The following is a 16259-nucleotide window of genomic DNA, read 5'->3' on the forward strand; positions in this document are numbered from 1 at the left end:
AAAGAGAAACAACTCTGGCTACTGGGCCTCTGCATATGGTTGTACAGGGGATATCTTGTGCAGCCATATGTAACAGCCTGCCCAGGAAATGTAATTTATTGCAAGGATGTGAGGAAGTTCACAAAAATCAGAGAAGCTTAACATTCAAGAAAATCAGGAACCTGAGCAACTGAGGAAATCTCAGTAACAGGAACTTACATTCCTCTTACGTATTACCTTCTGGCAGCATGGGAGAAGGCTAGCTTGCCAAAACAAAGGTGAGGTGCTGTTCTCAAAAAAGAGGGAAAAATACACCAAGTAGGCAAATGCAGCTGTCTACTGTTCTATCCCTTGGCTGCACAGTACATGCATTCTTTAGGAACAATTTTATAAATGCCTCCATTCAACATACTGTAGAATATAATTCATCTTCTCCCCAGGTGGAGATAACCTAAAATAATTTTGTTATCACATCCAGTATCAAGTCTAGATTTCTGGGTGATAGTCATTCTCCTCTAGATCTTAATCCCATCTTGACAATCTACAATTTATGGATTTACCAACAAACACACCCATATATATTAGTTTGGGGACACCACTAGCAGAATAGCTCAGTTCCAATGGGGAGCAAGTCTGACTGGGCTAACTGGGATCATGCTCAAACTTCAGCCAGGAAGTCTGAGGGGCAAAGTACTGAAATGGGAGAGAGGAGAGGGATAAAAAGGAAAGCTAGGAAATACGGATAGAGGTTATATAGATCTTATTTCCATAAGTCACAGGGCTGGAGCTGGTAGTTGTCCCTTGGAATGCATGGGGGACTGGTTCCAGGACCCCAGTGGATACCAAAATCTGTGGATGCTCAAGTCCCTTATATAAAACGGCACACTACCGTTGGCTCTCTGTATCCATGGGTTCCACATCCCCAGATTTGAGCTGTGGATTTTGATCCATGTTGGTGGAATCCAGGTGCAGAACCTGTGGTTATAGACAGCCAACTGTGCTTCTCTCTTCCTCCTTCACTATACACTATATTTTTTCTTTAGCCAAGGGTTTTTGACTAATGGGAGGATCTAAATTTTTGTTCCTAAGGTATATGGGGGTTGAAGTTTTCCAGGTCTTTTGAATCTTCCCAGATACCAGTACTCCATAAGTGTTTCTTTTCCAATTGCCTTAATTTTCACAAAAGATCACAGTAATGCTGCTAATTCAATCAGCATTGTAATTCTGCAACTTGTAGAATCAATCTCCAAGTTCTGTTGCAATAGTTTATAATTAGACACTCCTAACTCAATGGTCCTGGCCTTCCTCATCCACTTCAAATTGTCCTATTGTCAACAGCTACCTGGTTATCCAAATGTTGCCTCAATAGGTATGTGATTCCAAGTGACAAGGGGAAATATCTTTACTAGCTGTTTTGCCATTGTGAATTTGTCCTCGCACCCCCACCCCAGCACACAGAACAAATGTCCCTGCTCCCCTTAATTCAGTCTCAGTGCAATAATCAATTCCAGATCCCCCATCTTCCTGAGGGTTTGAAGCCTACTATTTAACTGTTATCAATTTCTGTAATCATTCAGTCTTTTGGTTGCAAGCAACAGAAACCCACTTTGGCTGACAAAAAGGGAACACAACGAAGATATATGGTGGTCTGAGAAACAGAGGAAAATCTGGATAACCAGGCATTGACAGTAGAAACTAGGGCACCTTGGGGATGTCTTCACATGAACTCTTATATGCTTTCCTTGGGATACCACCATCAGGACTCGGCTCCTATAACTGTGTCACCTCTCTTAAGACACAAAGTCCTGGTGGAAGGGGAATTTAGATTGTACAAGCTTGGATCACACAATCCAACCTCAGTCAGCCAGGGGGCATGATGCAAGGATACTGTCATCTACAGCATCCCCACAGAATGGGAAGGAGTAGCATTCCAAAGGAAAAGTGGGAATCTGTCACTAAAAAAGGGGAAATGATTTGGCAGGGAGACAAAAATCAATGGATGTCTTCTATACCAATATTTAAATGATGAGAAGAATTGAACCTAGCAATAGCCAGGAAGGCAGGAAGAAAATGACACTTGAGGAGTGTGTCAAGATACTGGTGGGAGTTGCTTGTCCTGCTGAAAGTTCAGATGTTTATGTAGTGGACTTAGCAATAAAAGGCCATTATTGACCTTGACTGCAGTGAGATCAGAATACTCAAAGATTTCAAAGAAAATGAGACTTTTTCCTTCTCTCTGCCTAGCGTGAACACTGCGATAGAGGTCTTAAACAGATTGTTGGCTGAGAACTGGAATCATCTTTCATGAACACTGAAACTATAAAGTTCATAAGCCAAACACACTCAGACATTAAAAATTAAGGAACAATTACTGAGCTCTGAAAGATGCAAGTCTATCAGTTTGAGTAACGGATGAATATATTTATCTAAATATTCACTAATATAAAGGCAGGTCTTTTAAATTATTTGACAAAACAGGCTCAGTTTTAAGTAACTTGCCAAGGTCAAACAGTAAGCACTAAATTTAGTTTAAAAAATTCTTTATTTTAAAATAAAGTTTAAAAGTAATGTGAGTAGTGTAAAATATTCAAATACAGAAATATATAAAGTTGAAAGTCTCATGTAATCTACACTGTTCAAAGAAAGCCATTAATAGGTTTTTCTATGCATTATGAATGTAAACACATAAATTTTTAAATGAGTTCATCCTACACATTTTTCTAGCAATGGTTTGTTTCACTTAATAAATCATGGCCATTTTTCCATGCCCATACACAATAAATGTATTTTTATTCATTTTAACAGACACGTAGATTTTTTTTAATATGGTTGAAGCATATGTTATATAACCAATTCTTTGCTGATAAACATTTAGGTTTTTTCTGTATTTTTCTACCATGTAATTACTTTTAATGTTTCTGTAGTAACTTAAATATCGTAAGTTCCTGTTCCATTTTATCCTCTGGGCTGGAAAATAATTTCAGTGTGGCCTTGACCTCTAGTTTAATATCTGGATCTGTCAAATCCTGATATTAGTAGATAATATATTATGACTCAATTTCAAGTAACAGAAACCCAACTCAAAATAACTTAAGCAAAGGGTATTTATTGGTTCACATAACTGAAAAGTCCAGGGGATATACTAGCTTCAGGCACGGTTGGATCCAGGGGCACAAACATTGTCATCAGGACTCAAGTCTCTCCATCATTTGGCTCTGCTTTCCTCTGTACTGGCTTCATTCTTTGACTGGCTCATCTGATATGGTGGGCCCTGTTGGTTTGAGCTTTTCATCCTACAGAACTAAGCAAACTCAGTAGAGCTTCTGAGCTTCTCCTCCACAGTTCACTAAAACTCTTAGGGTTGAGTATCACTGGGTCAACTTGAATCACATGACCGTTCCTGCACCAATCACTATGGTCAAGGAGATGGACTGTGCTGATTGATCAGGTCTGATTTACATGTCCACCCATGAAACCTAAGATTAGTTCAGACTGAACCACGTGGACTGAAAAGAGGGAGAGGAGGTTCCAAGAAACATCAGGGAGTTGTTACAAAAGAATGGAATGGATGCTGGTCAGTCCAAAACAACTGATGTCAATGGTAAGTCCAGATACTGAAAAAGTTTCATCTCTGCTCATAAAGTTGAATGGTAATAGCTGGCATTGTTCCTTCCTTGACAATAAAAGTATTCTGGAAAAAATCATGAGGAGTAAGTTTGTCTTCTACTCAGGAGGCTTGTAATCCATTTGAATGGAATAATCACGTCCAATAGCATACTCTGGATGATATAGAGTTTCAACGTAAGTACTTGGTGGTCATGGGTCTGAGAGCCCAACTGTCTTGCTGACATGAAGCAGGACAACCAGCCTCCCACTGGCAAATAGTACTGTGATGCTCAAATCAGTGGTAAATTTTAAGTTCAGTGGAGAAGTTTCCTTATGTTCCTTTAAGTCTTTTGCCAAGTTGAACTGGTACATTTCTGTGAGTACTGGTAAATCAGATTCATCTCTGTATTACTGTAGAAGAGAGGAATGGACAGTGATCTCAATCTGCTCTACTCCTTCAGATCTGGTAGAAAGGGTCCCAAGTGCTGAAAATGACCTAATATACATAGGCATAGAGGCTTACTCTGTAGTTTAAAAAACAAACAAACAAAAAAGCTGCTGGTCAAGGAGTATACAGCATGGTCCTTCCTGTTCTGAACATTAAGTCTTGTGGGTGAGGTGCAGGTTGCTTCTGTTCAAAACCCCTTGGTGGAACTGGGTATAAGATAGACCAAGATCAGCTGTAGTCTTCTCAAGGACAGCCAGTCTAATTGCAGCAAAAAGTCAGGCAAGGGCAGAGTCAGGTAAATAGACAAGTAAGTAAAGTAGCTTTAGCAGGGCCAGCCATATCAATAGCCAGGCTACGATCTGGAGTAACAGGCAATTTAATATTGAAGCTCTGTCAATTAGTTTTAACCCTGAGTACTCCAGGGTTAATTCACAGGGTTTACTCTGGATACAATTTTCTGATCTTAAGGGGCCAGTCAGGTACAGCAACTTTCATTTTCCTACTCATCTGCCCAAGAACTTTCAGCTCAGGAGGCCATCTCCTTAATCCAGACTTGAGGTTCTGTTTAGGAGTCTATGCTACATCTGGGAGTGACAGGGTTGGGAGAGCCAGGTTCATCAAGGTTGGCCCTACTTTCTTTGGTAATTAAGTCTCCATCTTCTGTAACTCAGCCCATCTCTGAGAATCATCTTATCAACAAGTCAAGGCCTCAGATTGGCTGAATGGTACTGCTGAAAGATGAGGTCTGAGGCATGGAGATAGTAAGATACTAGGTTTGAGTTTCAGGCTTTTTCCACAATCTTATACACAGTGTACATTAGACTCTTGAACAGATGATCATCTTTACCTTAGGTCCCTCATTTTGACAGGATTAAAGGGATGACTGGCAGTGTAGATCAATGTCTTTTTCGGTCAAGTACAGGAGAAAACAAAAATTGAGCTGACATTTTGAAGGCAGTAGAAAAACTGAGCTTGTAGATAATTTCTTCTTTACAAGTAATAATTGTATATACAACCAGGCTACTCATCAGATTTTATTTGTTGAGGGTGAGCAGTGTAGAGTAACCAGACTTAGGCCTTGTTTGATGATTTGTAGACCGAGTCATATAATCATGGTTAGTCTAGAGGATAAGAGACAAAGATATAAACACTTCCAACATTTAACCAGTGCATTCGTTAAAGTAGTTGAGGACAGCTGGCCCTTCAGTCAATTCTGAAGTAAAGAAATGAGATTTTTCTCATGGTACAAATCAAAGTCTACTTGTTCTACATGATCTGGTCTGGGAGTTCATGAATCAAATCCCTCCTGAACAGATAAGTTGTCTTAATGCCTGAGAGTATTTCACGACAAGGAATGAAGTCAGACACTCTGATTCAGTGTAAAACAACAGTATTGAGGCAGATGAAATTCCATGAAAACATCCACAAGGACAGGGGACTGTGGTCTTGTGACATTAGGAAGAAGCGGCAGGAAGCTCTTGAGTCTACTGATAAAATCTTTAGCTGCAAGCTTTGTAGATTTCCTTTCCAGTCAGTCTACATTTCCAGCAAAAAGGTAGATGATATGCAATTTGAGATGCCCACCAAGTAAGCCATCAAAGCCTGGTCAAAAGGCCTACCTCCAAATATCATCAACATCAACAGCTGATGGTACCAGACATCAAAAGACCCATTTTAAAATCTCTCATTGGCTGGAAGAAAATTTTCGAAATGGCCACGTTTTAAATCTCACACACGAGAAAGGATGTTCAGAGACTGTCTCTTGTGGGTCAGGTATTACACGTAGTTAGAGCTGAGAAGTATTTATAATTTTGGAGCAGAATAGGCAGATATGCCAGTGATGGAGGAATTGTTTTAGCGATTTTTCAAAGGTTATTAGCTCATTTATCCTGGAAACAGCAATAAAAACCAAGGAGTAGTGTTTAATTGCCACTGGTTGAGTGATAGTGAGTTTGAGAAGATGAATAATAACCAGGTACCCTTTAGATAATGTTGCCAGTCTTTGAATTCTGCTTTCATAGTTCATGGTCTTCCCTTGCATATGAAGTAGAGTACCATAGCTGAGGATGGGAGGTCCAATGTACAGCTGGTCTAATATGGCCTTAAGGAGGCATCAACTTCAACATCAGCTTCAATACCCGGTGATTCATGTATCCAAGGAGGATCAAGACGTCAAGGTCATGTATTTCAAGTACCATTAGAGCGTCTGGTGTTTGTGAAAGAAGCTGGGTAAGGGGGTTTGTCAGTGTAGAGTATGTATGAATTGCTCTCTGGCTTCCAGGAATCACTGGAAGTCCATCTGTGGGTAGAGGGCTATTACTCTAGGTCCATTTGATACCACTTTCAGCCCATGTGACTACTCTGGGGGGCAAAGATATGCCCATCTTCTTGTACTTTTCTGAGTTTGCCCACAGTAAGTATTCCTAAGAATGTTCAGCATCAACTGAACATGGACTGTGTTGGGTAGAGGTGTAGAATAGAATGCCATTCAGGTCAAACACATTGTTGTCTAGGGCAGTGGTTTTCAAACTGTGCTCTGAAGAATTCTAGTTGTTGTAAAGAAGTCTCCTTAGGTGTCACCATGGTGGAAAAGTAAGATGCTTGTGGCAGGTTTCAGGCCCCCCACTTCTGCTTCCTCCAGAGCAGCTTCACTTTTACTCTAGGCTTCCATAAAGTTTTCATTCAAAGGGCTTCATGGCCACAAAGCCTTTGGAAAACCAATGATCTAAGAATAAGTTGTTCACAAAATGCTGAAATACAAAAAATAGGTCACAGAAACCAGAAACTGTGTGAGCAAAGCCTGTGGCAAGCCAAGGTGTTTTCCTATTTATTCTTTCCCTAATGTGGGCCACATTACAAAATGAAGTTAACATTCAAGTCTGTTACAAATTCAGATTGCCTGAAATTGGGCTTGTAAGTGACTATCAGAGAACAAGCCTATTGGTTTTAAGTGACAATAGCGCTGGGGTTTTACAGTCAGCATACAGCTGCAAAATGCATTCATTTCTTTGTAAATATTATTTCAAGAAGTCCCTGGCTGGATGACTTCAAGTATTAATAAGATCTCAATGGGCCACAACTCAAATCCTAAGAAAACATCTCCTTCTCACCCCTCCTCCCCCTTTTATTCTTTACCTCCTCCCTTCCCTTCCCAGGCTCCTCACCCACCTGAGATACAATTCCCTTAAACTAGACTTACAGCACAATTCTACGGACAGAGAAGTATACTGCTAAATATCATAGAATTCACCTTATTTTGTGGCAGAATTAACTCCCCCCCATTCCCCTTCCTGTGTATCCCCACAAATCTTCGAGAGGTTTCACTGACAGAAAATAAAGCTAACTGTCAAGGTGTGGGGCTCTCAGATGATGAAGACATACTAATTCAAGTAGTTATGGACAAGGTAAGAAAAAGGGGGGCGTTTCAAAGATGCTGTTTATTCCTGGGTCTGCAGGGCAATCTGTTGTCAATCAGGAAGCACTGGCTATACTGCTCAAAAGCAGTTTCCCATTCCATTAAAAGGAATGCTGCAAAAATAACATTCTGTGTTTGAGTACGTGTAGGACACACTGGACCAAACAGCTAAATGAAGCTCTTTATGCAAGCCTTCTGAGATCCTTTAATATACTACACTGCATCATGAATCAGGGAAGGGGACACATTTTACAGTATTTTACCACCTTGCTGGACTACAGAAGCTCTATGATATATATTATATGTGTATATCAAATATATACATACACACACACATATATGTGAACAGTACTGCTCAAAAAAAATTGATGGCTCATTCTACATAAATATTAGTTTGGAGATAGAGAACCACAGATAAGATCTTGGTGTCCAGGAATATTAGTAAGAATTAAACAAAACAAAACACATGATACGAACAGGGATCCCCAATCAATGAGGCCATCTTTGGGAAAACCATGAAGATGGATGAAAGATCTAAAAGTAGCTTTGTGTTTCATAATAGGTAATCTTGTTGTCAGATGAACATCTGTCTTGTTGACGGGACAATCTACCACCACGGAGACAGTCTACTGATAAACCTCTAAACCTCGGAGACACTGTCATGGAATTCTAGTCTAGGTACAGCTATCACAAGATTACATGTATGACATCCTGACTAATTCAGGACACCAGATCAGGAAGTTGGAAACTTTTCTGGGGTTCCCAATCTCCAGTTATTTTAACACTGTGGGTAAAATAGAGGCTAAATTAATTCCAAGGAGAGAACTGGACTGGGAGTCAGAAGGTCTGGCCTCTCTACCACTTTGTAGCTGTGTCACCTTGGACCACCTTTTAAATTTCCATTTCCTTGCTTGCAAAAAGGGATTATAATTGGTGTTGATAATTGAGATTAATGCATATAAAAGTGCTTTGAAACTGTAAAGTGCTATATAAACATAAGGGATTACCATAAAGGTTCTACCTGGATGTATCAAGAGGCCTTTTCTGGAATCTGACTGGAGCTTTGTGACATGCTGTTAAGTAAAGGGATTCCTTGGTAGAATTTCTTACATTTGTGTGAAAAGTTCTGGTTCCTGAGTAATCCCAAAGAAGATGCTGTGAGTTCACTGTGCCTTTGTTTTAATCCCAATGGGTCAGAATATCTGCTTGCTCAATCAGTAGGCTACTACAGATTTGAAATGGAAAAAAAATGGGGTCCAGTTTATACGTCCTGAATTTCAATCATTTAAGATAGTGGGGCATGGTCCAATGCGGTTCTCAAAAAGATGTTGCCATTCTTCAGACAGTGCTGATAACTAAAAATCCCCTGGTCCAAATTATTAAGTGTCTCTGAAGCCTTTAACTGAAGAAACGAAATGCACACTCATGGAACAAACTGAGCCTTTGTTGTGGTAAAACAGCTTTAGCTATTTGGCTTGAGGAGTTTGACTTCACTACAAAGGGCTGTGTTGAATCTGGGTAGAACAGGACAGGAGTGGAGGTGAAGGCCACATCATGATGATTCGCTGGATGCCTCCTGGGTCACAGTGGTCCACTGGAATGATGTCTTCTTCAGTAGTAAGGTGGTAGAATCACCATGGGCAAAAATCCAGGTACCAGATCTGTAGGCTGATGGAACAGCACAAAGGTGGTCAGAAGGTCCAGGTGAACACTCGGCAACCAGGAGGCACAGGACTGGAGGGGAGAGGGACAAAACATAAGATAACAAATGCTTGGAATTACAAACACAGGACTCTAACACTGGGATGAGGCTGCTGTTAGCACATCAGCTGCCTGATGGATACTAATTCTTGACAAGCCTGGCTTAGAAGCTGACAGATGATAAATAGGGGGAAAAAAGCCTTATGATTAATGATCAGTGATGATAAGAACAGAAAGAGTTTTCTGGCAAAGACTGTTTCCTGACTCTTGAGGATAAACTGTCTTAGGGAAGCAACAGATAGGAACTGACCCAAGTCTCATACTTTGGGGGAGTAATTTGATTGTATTCCGGTTGCTGGGCAGTGGTTGGTGGAGGAGAAAGAAGTGGCTCCACAGCTGGTATGAGAACTGGATTTAAATTTATATACCAAAACCAAAGCAAAGGAGATACTGTTGTTCTTCCTTTTCCATTGCCTTCCACAAACTGTCTCATGATCTTGTATTTGTAAAAGCTATTCTTAACTTTCGTTTTAATAAGATTCCATCTTGAGTGGGAGAGAAATAAGGTATGCAGGGAATAAGGCCCTGGCACCCCTCTGTAATACCCTAAGCAACACAGCAGTTTCTCTTTATAAAGCATGAAATAAAGGAAGAAACATGGCCCATAACCAGTGACTTTTTCCCTAATCAGGAGTAATTAGCTTATCACACGGCAACTAAGCAAACATTTATTGAGTGCTTATTCTGAGACAGCCTGTTCTCTAAATTCCTTCTTTCTATGAATGCTTCATCATATGTGGTAATATGTCTGGGGAAAAGATTCCCAAGACAAGGCCCTTGCTTTCAAGGGACCTGCTATCTGGAAAGAGAGCTAATGCATGCAAAAAAATACAAGCTACTGTATACAAAGATAGATAAAAGATACATAACAACACATTTTAAAACTTGAAAAAGATAATTTCTGGCTAAAGTTAGGAGATTCATGAAGGAGAGAGCATCTGTGTTGGATATTGAGGAAATGGCTGAGTTTTGATAGGTGAAGAAGCAGAGGAAGGCAATCCAGGGTAGAGAAGAGAGCACAAAAAAAGCACAGAGATGGTAAAGAATAAGGCATTTTGGAAAATGGCAAGTACCGTAGTTCACTTTGGATGGAGCATGGCCAGAGTTTGCACTGAGGGTTTGGCGAAAACTCAGGTCTCCGAATTCCCAGCAACAGTGCTGGTGGCAGTGCTTGCTCAGTCATTGTCTCTTTTCTCAAAGTAAAGACAACAGTCCCCAAATTCAAAAATAAAAAAATCCAGCTCCCGAGTTCCTGTCACACCTCGATAATCTCTTCCAGGTCCCAGATCCAGTTCTTGAGAATCTGGAGTCCACATCGTGACTATATTGAAAGACATCTGTTCCAGCAAGAGCAGAACACTGTAGTGAAAACCTTTCAACCTCCTATCCCGGACAGCTCATGTTTTGTCACATAATTTCAAGCTTTGAGTTCCAGTTGTTTTTTTCCTCCTTCTCCTGAGGAAAGCATCTTATCACCACAGTCTTAAGATTCTCTTGAGGTACATCCAGATTTAATTACAAAAGAGCTAAAAGACCAACACATTTTTCTCCAAAACAGTCGTTTCTCTGGAATTGAGATCATTTGTCTCTGCCCTCTAGGTAAAGGGAATAGTCAATGGATTTTTTCCCAGACATTTGTATGAAATAGCAGAACCGGCTAACAACTAACAGACAAAACACTTAAGTGTGTTTGCGTTTGCTTGCTTAGAGCTGTACCACTGGTAAGCACCACTCCACGAAATGAAAATGTTTGAAATCCAAGTGTTCAAACATTTCTATAGTGTTTGCTGGATAATGGCCTGGAATTTGATAAAAGCAGCTGACAATTAACAAGCAAAAACTGGCATTTTGGCCATCTTAGTAACACACTTGCAAGCAAAGAAAACACAAGGCAGGCCAAGAAAGAGTCAAGGTTTGAAACACTTTCAATCTACTGATTTTGAGGTTCAGCAGAAGTTCTAACAAAACTTTTCAGAGAATGTTAACCTTCAATTAATAAAGACAAACCCCCAAACATCTTCAGGAATTCCATGCATGGTTCAGTCTGTTCCAGTGAGCCAGCTTGCTAAAAATCCACCTGCACCATTAATTAGCTGGACTTGGCAGCACCATTTAAAAGTAAGCCTGCTCACTACCAACCACACACACTAAGAATATAAAATAGGAGCAAGAAATGTATGGCAACCATGGTCATGGAGAATGGTCAATGAAACAGTCAGAAACGTAGTCAGGCACCAGAAAACAAAAAGTTGTTGGGCCAAAGATTAAATAGGCTTCTTAATACCAGAAAACACATCCACTCCTAGTTTTAGCTGCTTTATATTGGGTGCCTCTGTACCATATGCGTCAGCCACCCTTCAGGCAACCCATGGTGAAAAGACTCACAATAGAAGCCAAGCAGTGGAGTGTTGTTACCCCGAATATCCACTATGCATAGAACAGCTCACATATCCCAGGGATTCAACAGGGGCTTCAAATTGGTTGTAACGGGTCCCAAATGACATCTAGGCCTCAGTTTCCTCCTTGTGGCAAAGGAATTGTGGTTCTTAACTCTTCTGGGTCACAGCCCCCACTGAAAACTTGCTGGCGATAGATCCTCATTCCCCTAAAATGGACATTCCCACTAATTTTTGCACACAATTTCAGGGAGTTTGGGAATATCCAACTCCAATCCAAGGTTCCCAGGTTCAAATCCAAGGACTGGGCAATTGCAAAGTTTTCTTACAACTCAAAAAAAAAAAAAAAAAAAAAGGCCAACCCTTACGAACAATAATCATCCCTTACATTCACCGACGCTTTATAGTTTACAAAGCGCTTTCAATCCCACAAACGTTGACAGAGGAGGAAACTGAGGCGCAGACAAATTACAGAGTGACTTGCCTAAAGTCACTCGGCCAGCTGGTGGCTAGGCCCGGAAGCAAACCCAGCTCTTCCGACTCCGGAGCTTGTTTCTCCACCCCGGAGATGCCGCCAGAGCTCCCGCCCCTCACTAAGGCGGCATAAGGAGGAAAAGGCAAAGTAGAAAGCCCACCACCAACCATCCCCCGGCCCCCTCCTGCCCCCCCAACTGGGTCCTTGCAGGCCCCGAAGGGTGGCGCCAGGCCTCCAGGCCGGCCCCGGCCACCCCAGCTTCCCCGGCCGCGCCAAATCCCGCCGCCGCCGCCGCCTCCCCGGGAGCGGGGCGGAGCAGCTGCCCGCCGCCGCCGACCACCCGGACGACTCCTCGTCGAATCGCAAACGCATAGGCCGCCGCCCGAGTTCTGCGTACGAGAAGAAAGACGCGGCGCGAGCGCCAACGGCCACCGGGCGCGCGCCGCGGCGGCCGGGCCTGCGCCCCAAGAGCTGGATGCCAGAGCAGGAGAAAGAGCCGCCAACCGATCGCTCGATCGACCGCGCGCCCGCTCCTTCGCCCTACCAGACCGGGGAGGGGGGGAGGGCGCGCCAGGGCTTCTTCGAGTTAGGGGCCTGACTCCCCGGCGACGAGACAAGATGGCTCCTCCGGTCCGCGCCGCAGCTGCCGTCCCGGCTGCGTCGCTCGGCCCGCCCCCGGTACTGTTTCTTTAAATGGCGGAGCGGGTCAGGAAAGCAGGAAGAGAGGCGCGCGCACTCACGTGATGGGGGAGGGCCCCGCTAACAAAATCCGGTCACGTGGAGACACGCTACCCACCAATCAGGAGGCGTCGCATGAGGGCGGGGGCGGGAGGAGTTGCGGCTCTGTGATTGGCCAAATGCTCCACAGAGGCCTCGGGGGCCTGGGGCGTCGGGGAGTGCGCGAGGCGGTGCGGATTGTGTGCACTGGCGGAGACAAAGCGGTGGCCAAGGTGGCAGTGGCGGCAGCGGCGGTGGCGGCGGAGCAGCCCTAAACGCCGAATTTTGTGGTACTAAGTCCGGTCACCATCTCATCCAGCTCGGCGCGCGGGCTGCTGGTCTCGCGGCGGCGGCGGCGGCGGCGGCGGAGGCAGCGGCGGAGGCGGCGGCAGCACATGGTTCCAAGAGCGCGCTGCGGTTGTTGGGTTCCAATTCCGTGGGGAGGGACAAAGGCAGCTGTGAGCGCCGGGCAACGCCCGGTCGGGTGGTGCGCTCGCCACTGCCCTCGTTCCAGGCCTTGAAAGCTGGGACTAACTTCTCTCCGTGAGGAGGAGACCACGGAACCGAGGCCCAGCGAGGGCCCTGAGAGGCTGAGGCTGTTGTCTGAGGGAAGTGGGGGAGGGGCGCAGCCCGCCTGTGTTAATTTGGGCGGGTCAGTTCAGTGGCGACTTAGTGGGTCATTGTGAGGTAATTTCACCCACTACCCGGAGGAAGTTGGGGCGCACAGCAAGTTAGGTTTGGTCCCGGGTTTGAAAACAGAAATCGGTCTTCAGCGCTTTTAGGAAATCTTTCAGTTGGGAGGTGGTGAAGCCGGAACTGACGCCATATGCACTTCTTCAACATCGTGGTTGCCAGTCTGGGGCTTATTTAAGGATCCTGGGATCATTGATGGCGAAGACGTGGGTGGTTGTCCAATTTTATGACTGAAGTTGCTAAATTTCCGGTTTGGTAGGTTTCCGGATTGGTAAATTTCCTCACAGGAAATTTAGAGGAACAGAAAAGAGGATCCAAGAGCATGAAGATGAAACAGTAATTAAATCGCCAACTCCAGTACCACCTACTTTAGGACCAACCACATTCCACTGAGTGAACTATCGCAAATTAACGCTGAAGCTGCTTAAGACTACAGATTTATGACATAATTCTTTCGAAAACATTACATCAAAGTCATTGAGAAGATTAAAAAAAAAGGAAAAACCAGTTTTTGTTTCAGACATCTTTTGGAATATATTTTGGATAGATGCTAGATAACCTTGTTTAAGGAGAATAGATTTACCAAATCTCTACCGGAAGGAATCCTGAAAAATCTGTTACATTGTAAGCGTATAGTTCCCAGTTAGTGGGTGAAGAACTGGAGACCTCACCGCACTCATGGCTTTCACAAATTACAGCAGTCTGAATCGTGCTCAGCTAACCTTTGAATATCTACACACAAATTCGTAAGTATCCTATAGGTGTCACTGAGGTCATTGATAACTCATTGCTTGATATTACTATGGAAATCCTTTTCCCAGAAAATTTTGCATTCTTACTTTTTGGAATGTGTCACTGGATGAGTCTTGAACTCTGTGGAGGAACTGAGATCAGTGAAATGTTTGTTGCTAATCCAGAAGAATATGATCTTCCATTATTGGATCAAAATTTATCTGACCAAGTGCAAATTAGTTCCTTGAAGTCAATGTATTGAGTTGCTTCATTCAAGTGTTTGATAGGAATCAGCAAGTACTGTTCTTTGGATCGGCGGAAGTGGGACTATTCTAGTATCAACTTCTCTTTGATGAGAACAGCCAAAACAGTTGGGTTGCAACAAGTCTTTTTTTTTTCTTTTTATAAGAAGGAAAAAAGGAATGAAGACATTTAAATGACAACTTGTGAGAAGAAATTATCTTTTCCCCAGAAAACAGTTGGTTTTATCTTCTGGGAAATTCGTCCTCATCTGTTTTTATATGCTAAGCAGGAAGCAATAATTTGATTAAACCCATGATTTAAATAGCCTTTCCCCAAAATGTATGCAAATCATTGAACACATACTCTGTTCATGGTTTTTGAGTTTGTGAGATTACCATCACTCCACATTGGTCTGGAATATTTCAGGGTTAATCCTTAGGCCCACTCTCTTGGAATTGATGCAGTGGGGGCATAACTATTTAGTTTTTTAGTATATTCATCTGGCATTTTTGAGATGAAGGTGAGTATTCTCTCATTTTAGTACCCGGATAGGTGGTGAGCAGTTAAATGAATGGCCCAGAGATCAGAAGACCCACCTTCAGAGAATATAGACTTCAGTTATCCAGTAATAGTACAATAACTTAGCCTTTTAGGGGAAAGAACCACATATTTGTGACAACATCTAATTTTTTTGTTTGCTATTTTTTCCTATGAAGGAAATAAAAATTTTGTGAGTGCTGAAGTTAGTTGCTGAGTGAGAACCTGGTTTGGTTTTGTTAGATTCTTACTGAACTGGAGTGTTTGAGTAGGTATTGTAGAGTCACCTAGGTGAATTCTCAAGCTATGAATGGTGAATCTGAAATCCAACTAGATAAGGTCTCTAATCAAAGGTTGTACCCATCTAGCTCATAGCATAGCCATGGGCAGAAGAACCTTTAGTATCCTTTTGTGTATTTGAACTGCCACATTAAGAAGTAGTTGAAGGCCACTTAGATGTTCACAGATGACTGTTTGATAAATTCAGTTCTGAATTTTGGAATGAGGGGCCAAAACAGACTGTGATAATCTTGGCAGACAATGAACCAGACTTTAGAAACTGGATTCTTGTTCCAGCTTTGCCAAAGACTTTAGTTGATAGTAAAATAATACTAACAACAGTTAATTGCTTCGTGCCAGTCTCTTTTCAACATGGCCGAAAGTAATCTTTATAGCAGCGCTACTGGAGTAAGAATTATTCCTATTTTACATTTGAGGAGACTGAGGCTCAAAGAGATTAAGTTACATGTCAAAGGTTACACAGCTGCTATGTGGCAGATTTAAGGCACCAAGGTTTAAGGCAATAAGATTTATCTGGTCTCATGGTTAGTGCTTTTAACCATTAGACAACACCACCTGTAGTCAGTTTTACCCTTAAAGGTTTTTTCCCTTGTCTATATAGCAAAGGGTTTACTTTTCATTTTAAAAGTCTTCAATTTTAGTTTATCTCAGTGAACCTCTAATTTGATGAGTCTGGGCTATTTCTCTCTGCTTATTTCTTTTGCTATTTTATAGCTATTAACAATAGGAGAACAGAGTGAAGGCAAAGAATGGAACCTCAATTGAGTCACTTGTTTGAAGTTGGAGAATTTTCTGGGAATTCGACTTACCATGTTGAATTGGAACCACTTGCTTGCATAAACACTTTGAGGGTTGGATGTATCATTTCGGAAGCTCTGGAATTTATTATCTGGATCACACCTTAGAAGTTGTTTACTTTTGAATGTGTCCAGTCATGCCAGAAGAGAATATGAACCC

The 16259-nt window shown here is 42.4% G+C and overlaps 2 protein-coding genes across 8 annotated transcripts in view; one reads left to right on the plus strand and one right to left on the minus strand.

Annotated features, from left to right (window-relative positions):
- Positions 1-4307: 4307 nt before the first annotated feature.
- TUG1 (taurine up-regulated 1) lies at positions 4308-12666 on the minus strand (the record flags this gene model as incomplete). Its single annotated transcript, XM_057746456.1, has 3 exons — positions 4308-6783; positions 8470-9182; positions 10283-12666. A coding segment is annotated over one exon (468 nt), but the record flags the coding sequence as incomplete, so codon positions are not given.
- A 172-nt stretch (positions 12667-12838) lies between these two features.
- The window catches only part of MORC2 (MORC family CW-type zinc finger 2), a 39181-nt gene continuing 35760 nt past the window's right edge, over positions 12839-16259 (plus strand). For 3 of the 7 annotated variants that reach the window (XM_057743904.1, XM_057743906.1, XM_057743907.1), the window contains exon 1: positions 12840-14236. In XM_057743904.1, coding sequence (XP_057599887.1) covers positions 14169-14236 — 68 coding nt within the window. In that variant the 5' untranslated portion in view covers positions 12840-14168. Of the gene's footprint in view, positions 14237-16259 lie in introns of all 7 variants that reach the window. The other 4 variants (XM_057743905.1, XM_057743908.1, XM_057743910.1 and 1 more) reach the window with 3 other exon arrangements.

Source organism: Hippopotamus amphibius, chromosome 8 (genome assembly GCF_030028045.1).
Source record: "Hippopotamus amphibius kiboko isolate mHipAmp2 chromosome 8, mHipAmp2.hap2, whole genome shotgun sequence".
NCBI classification, from domain to species: Eukaryota; Metazoa; Chordata; class Mammalia; order Artiodactyla; family Hippopotamidae; genus Hippopotamus; species Hippopotamus amphibius.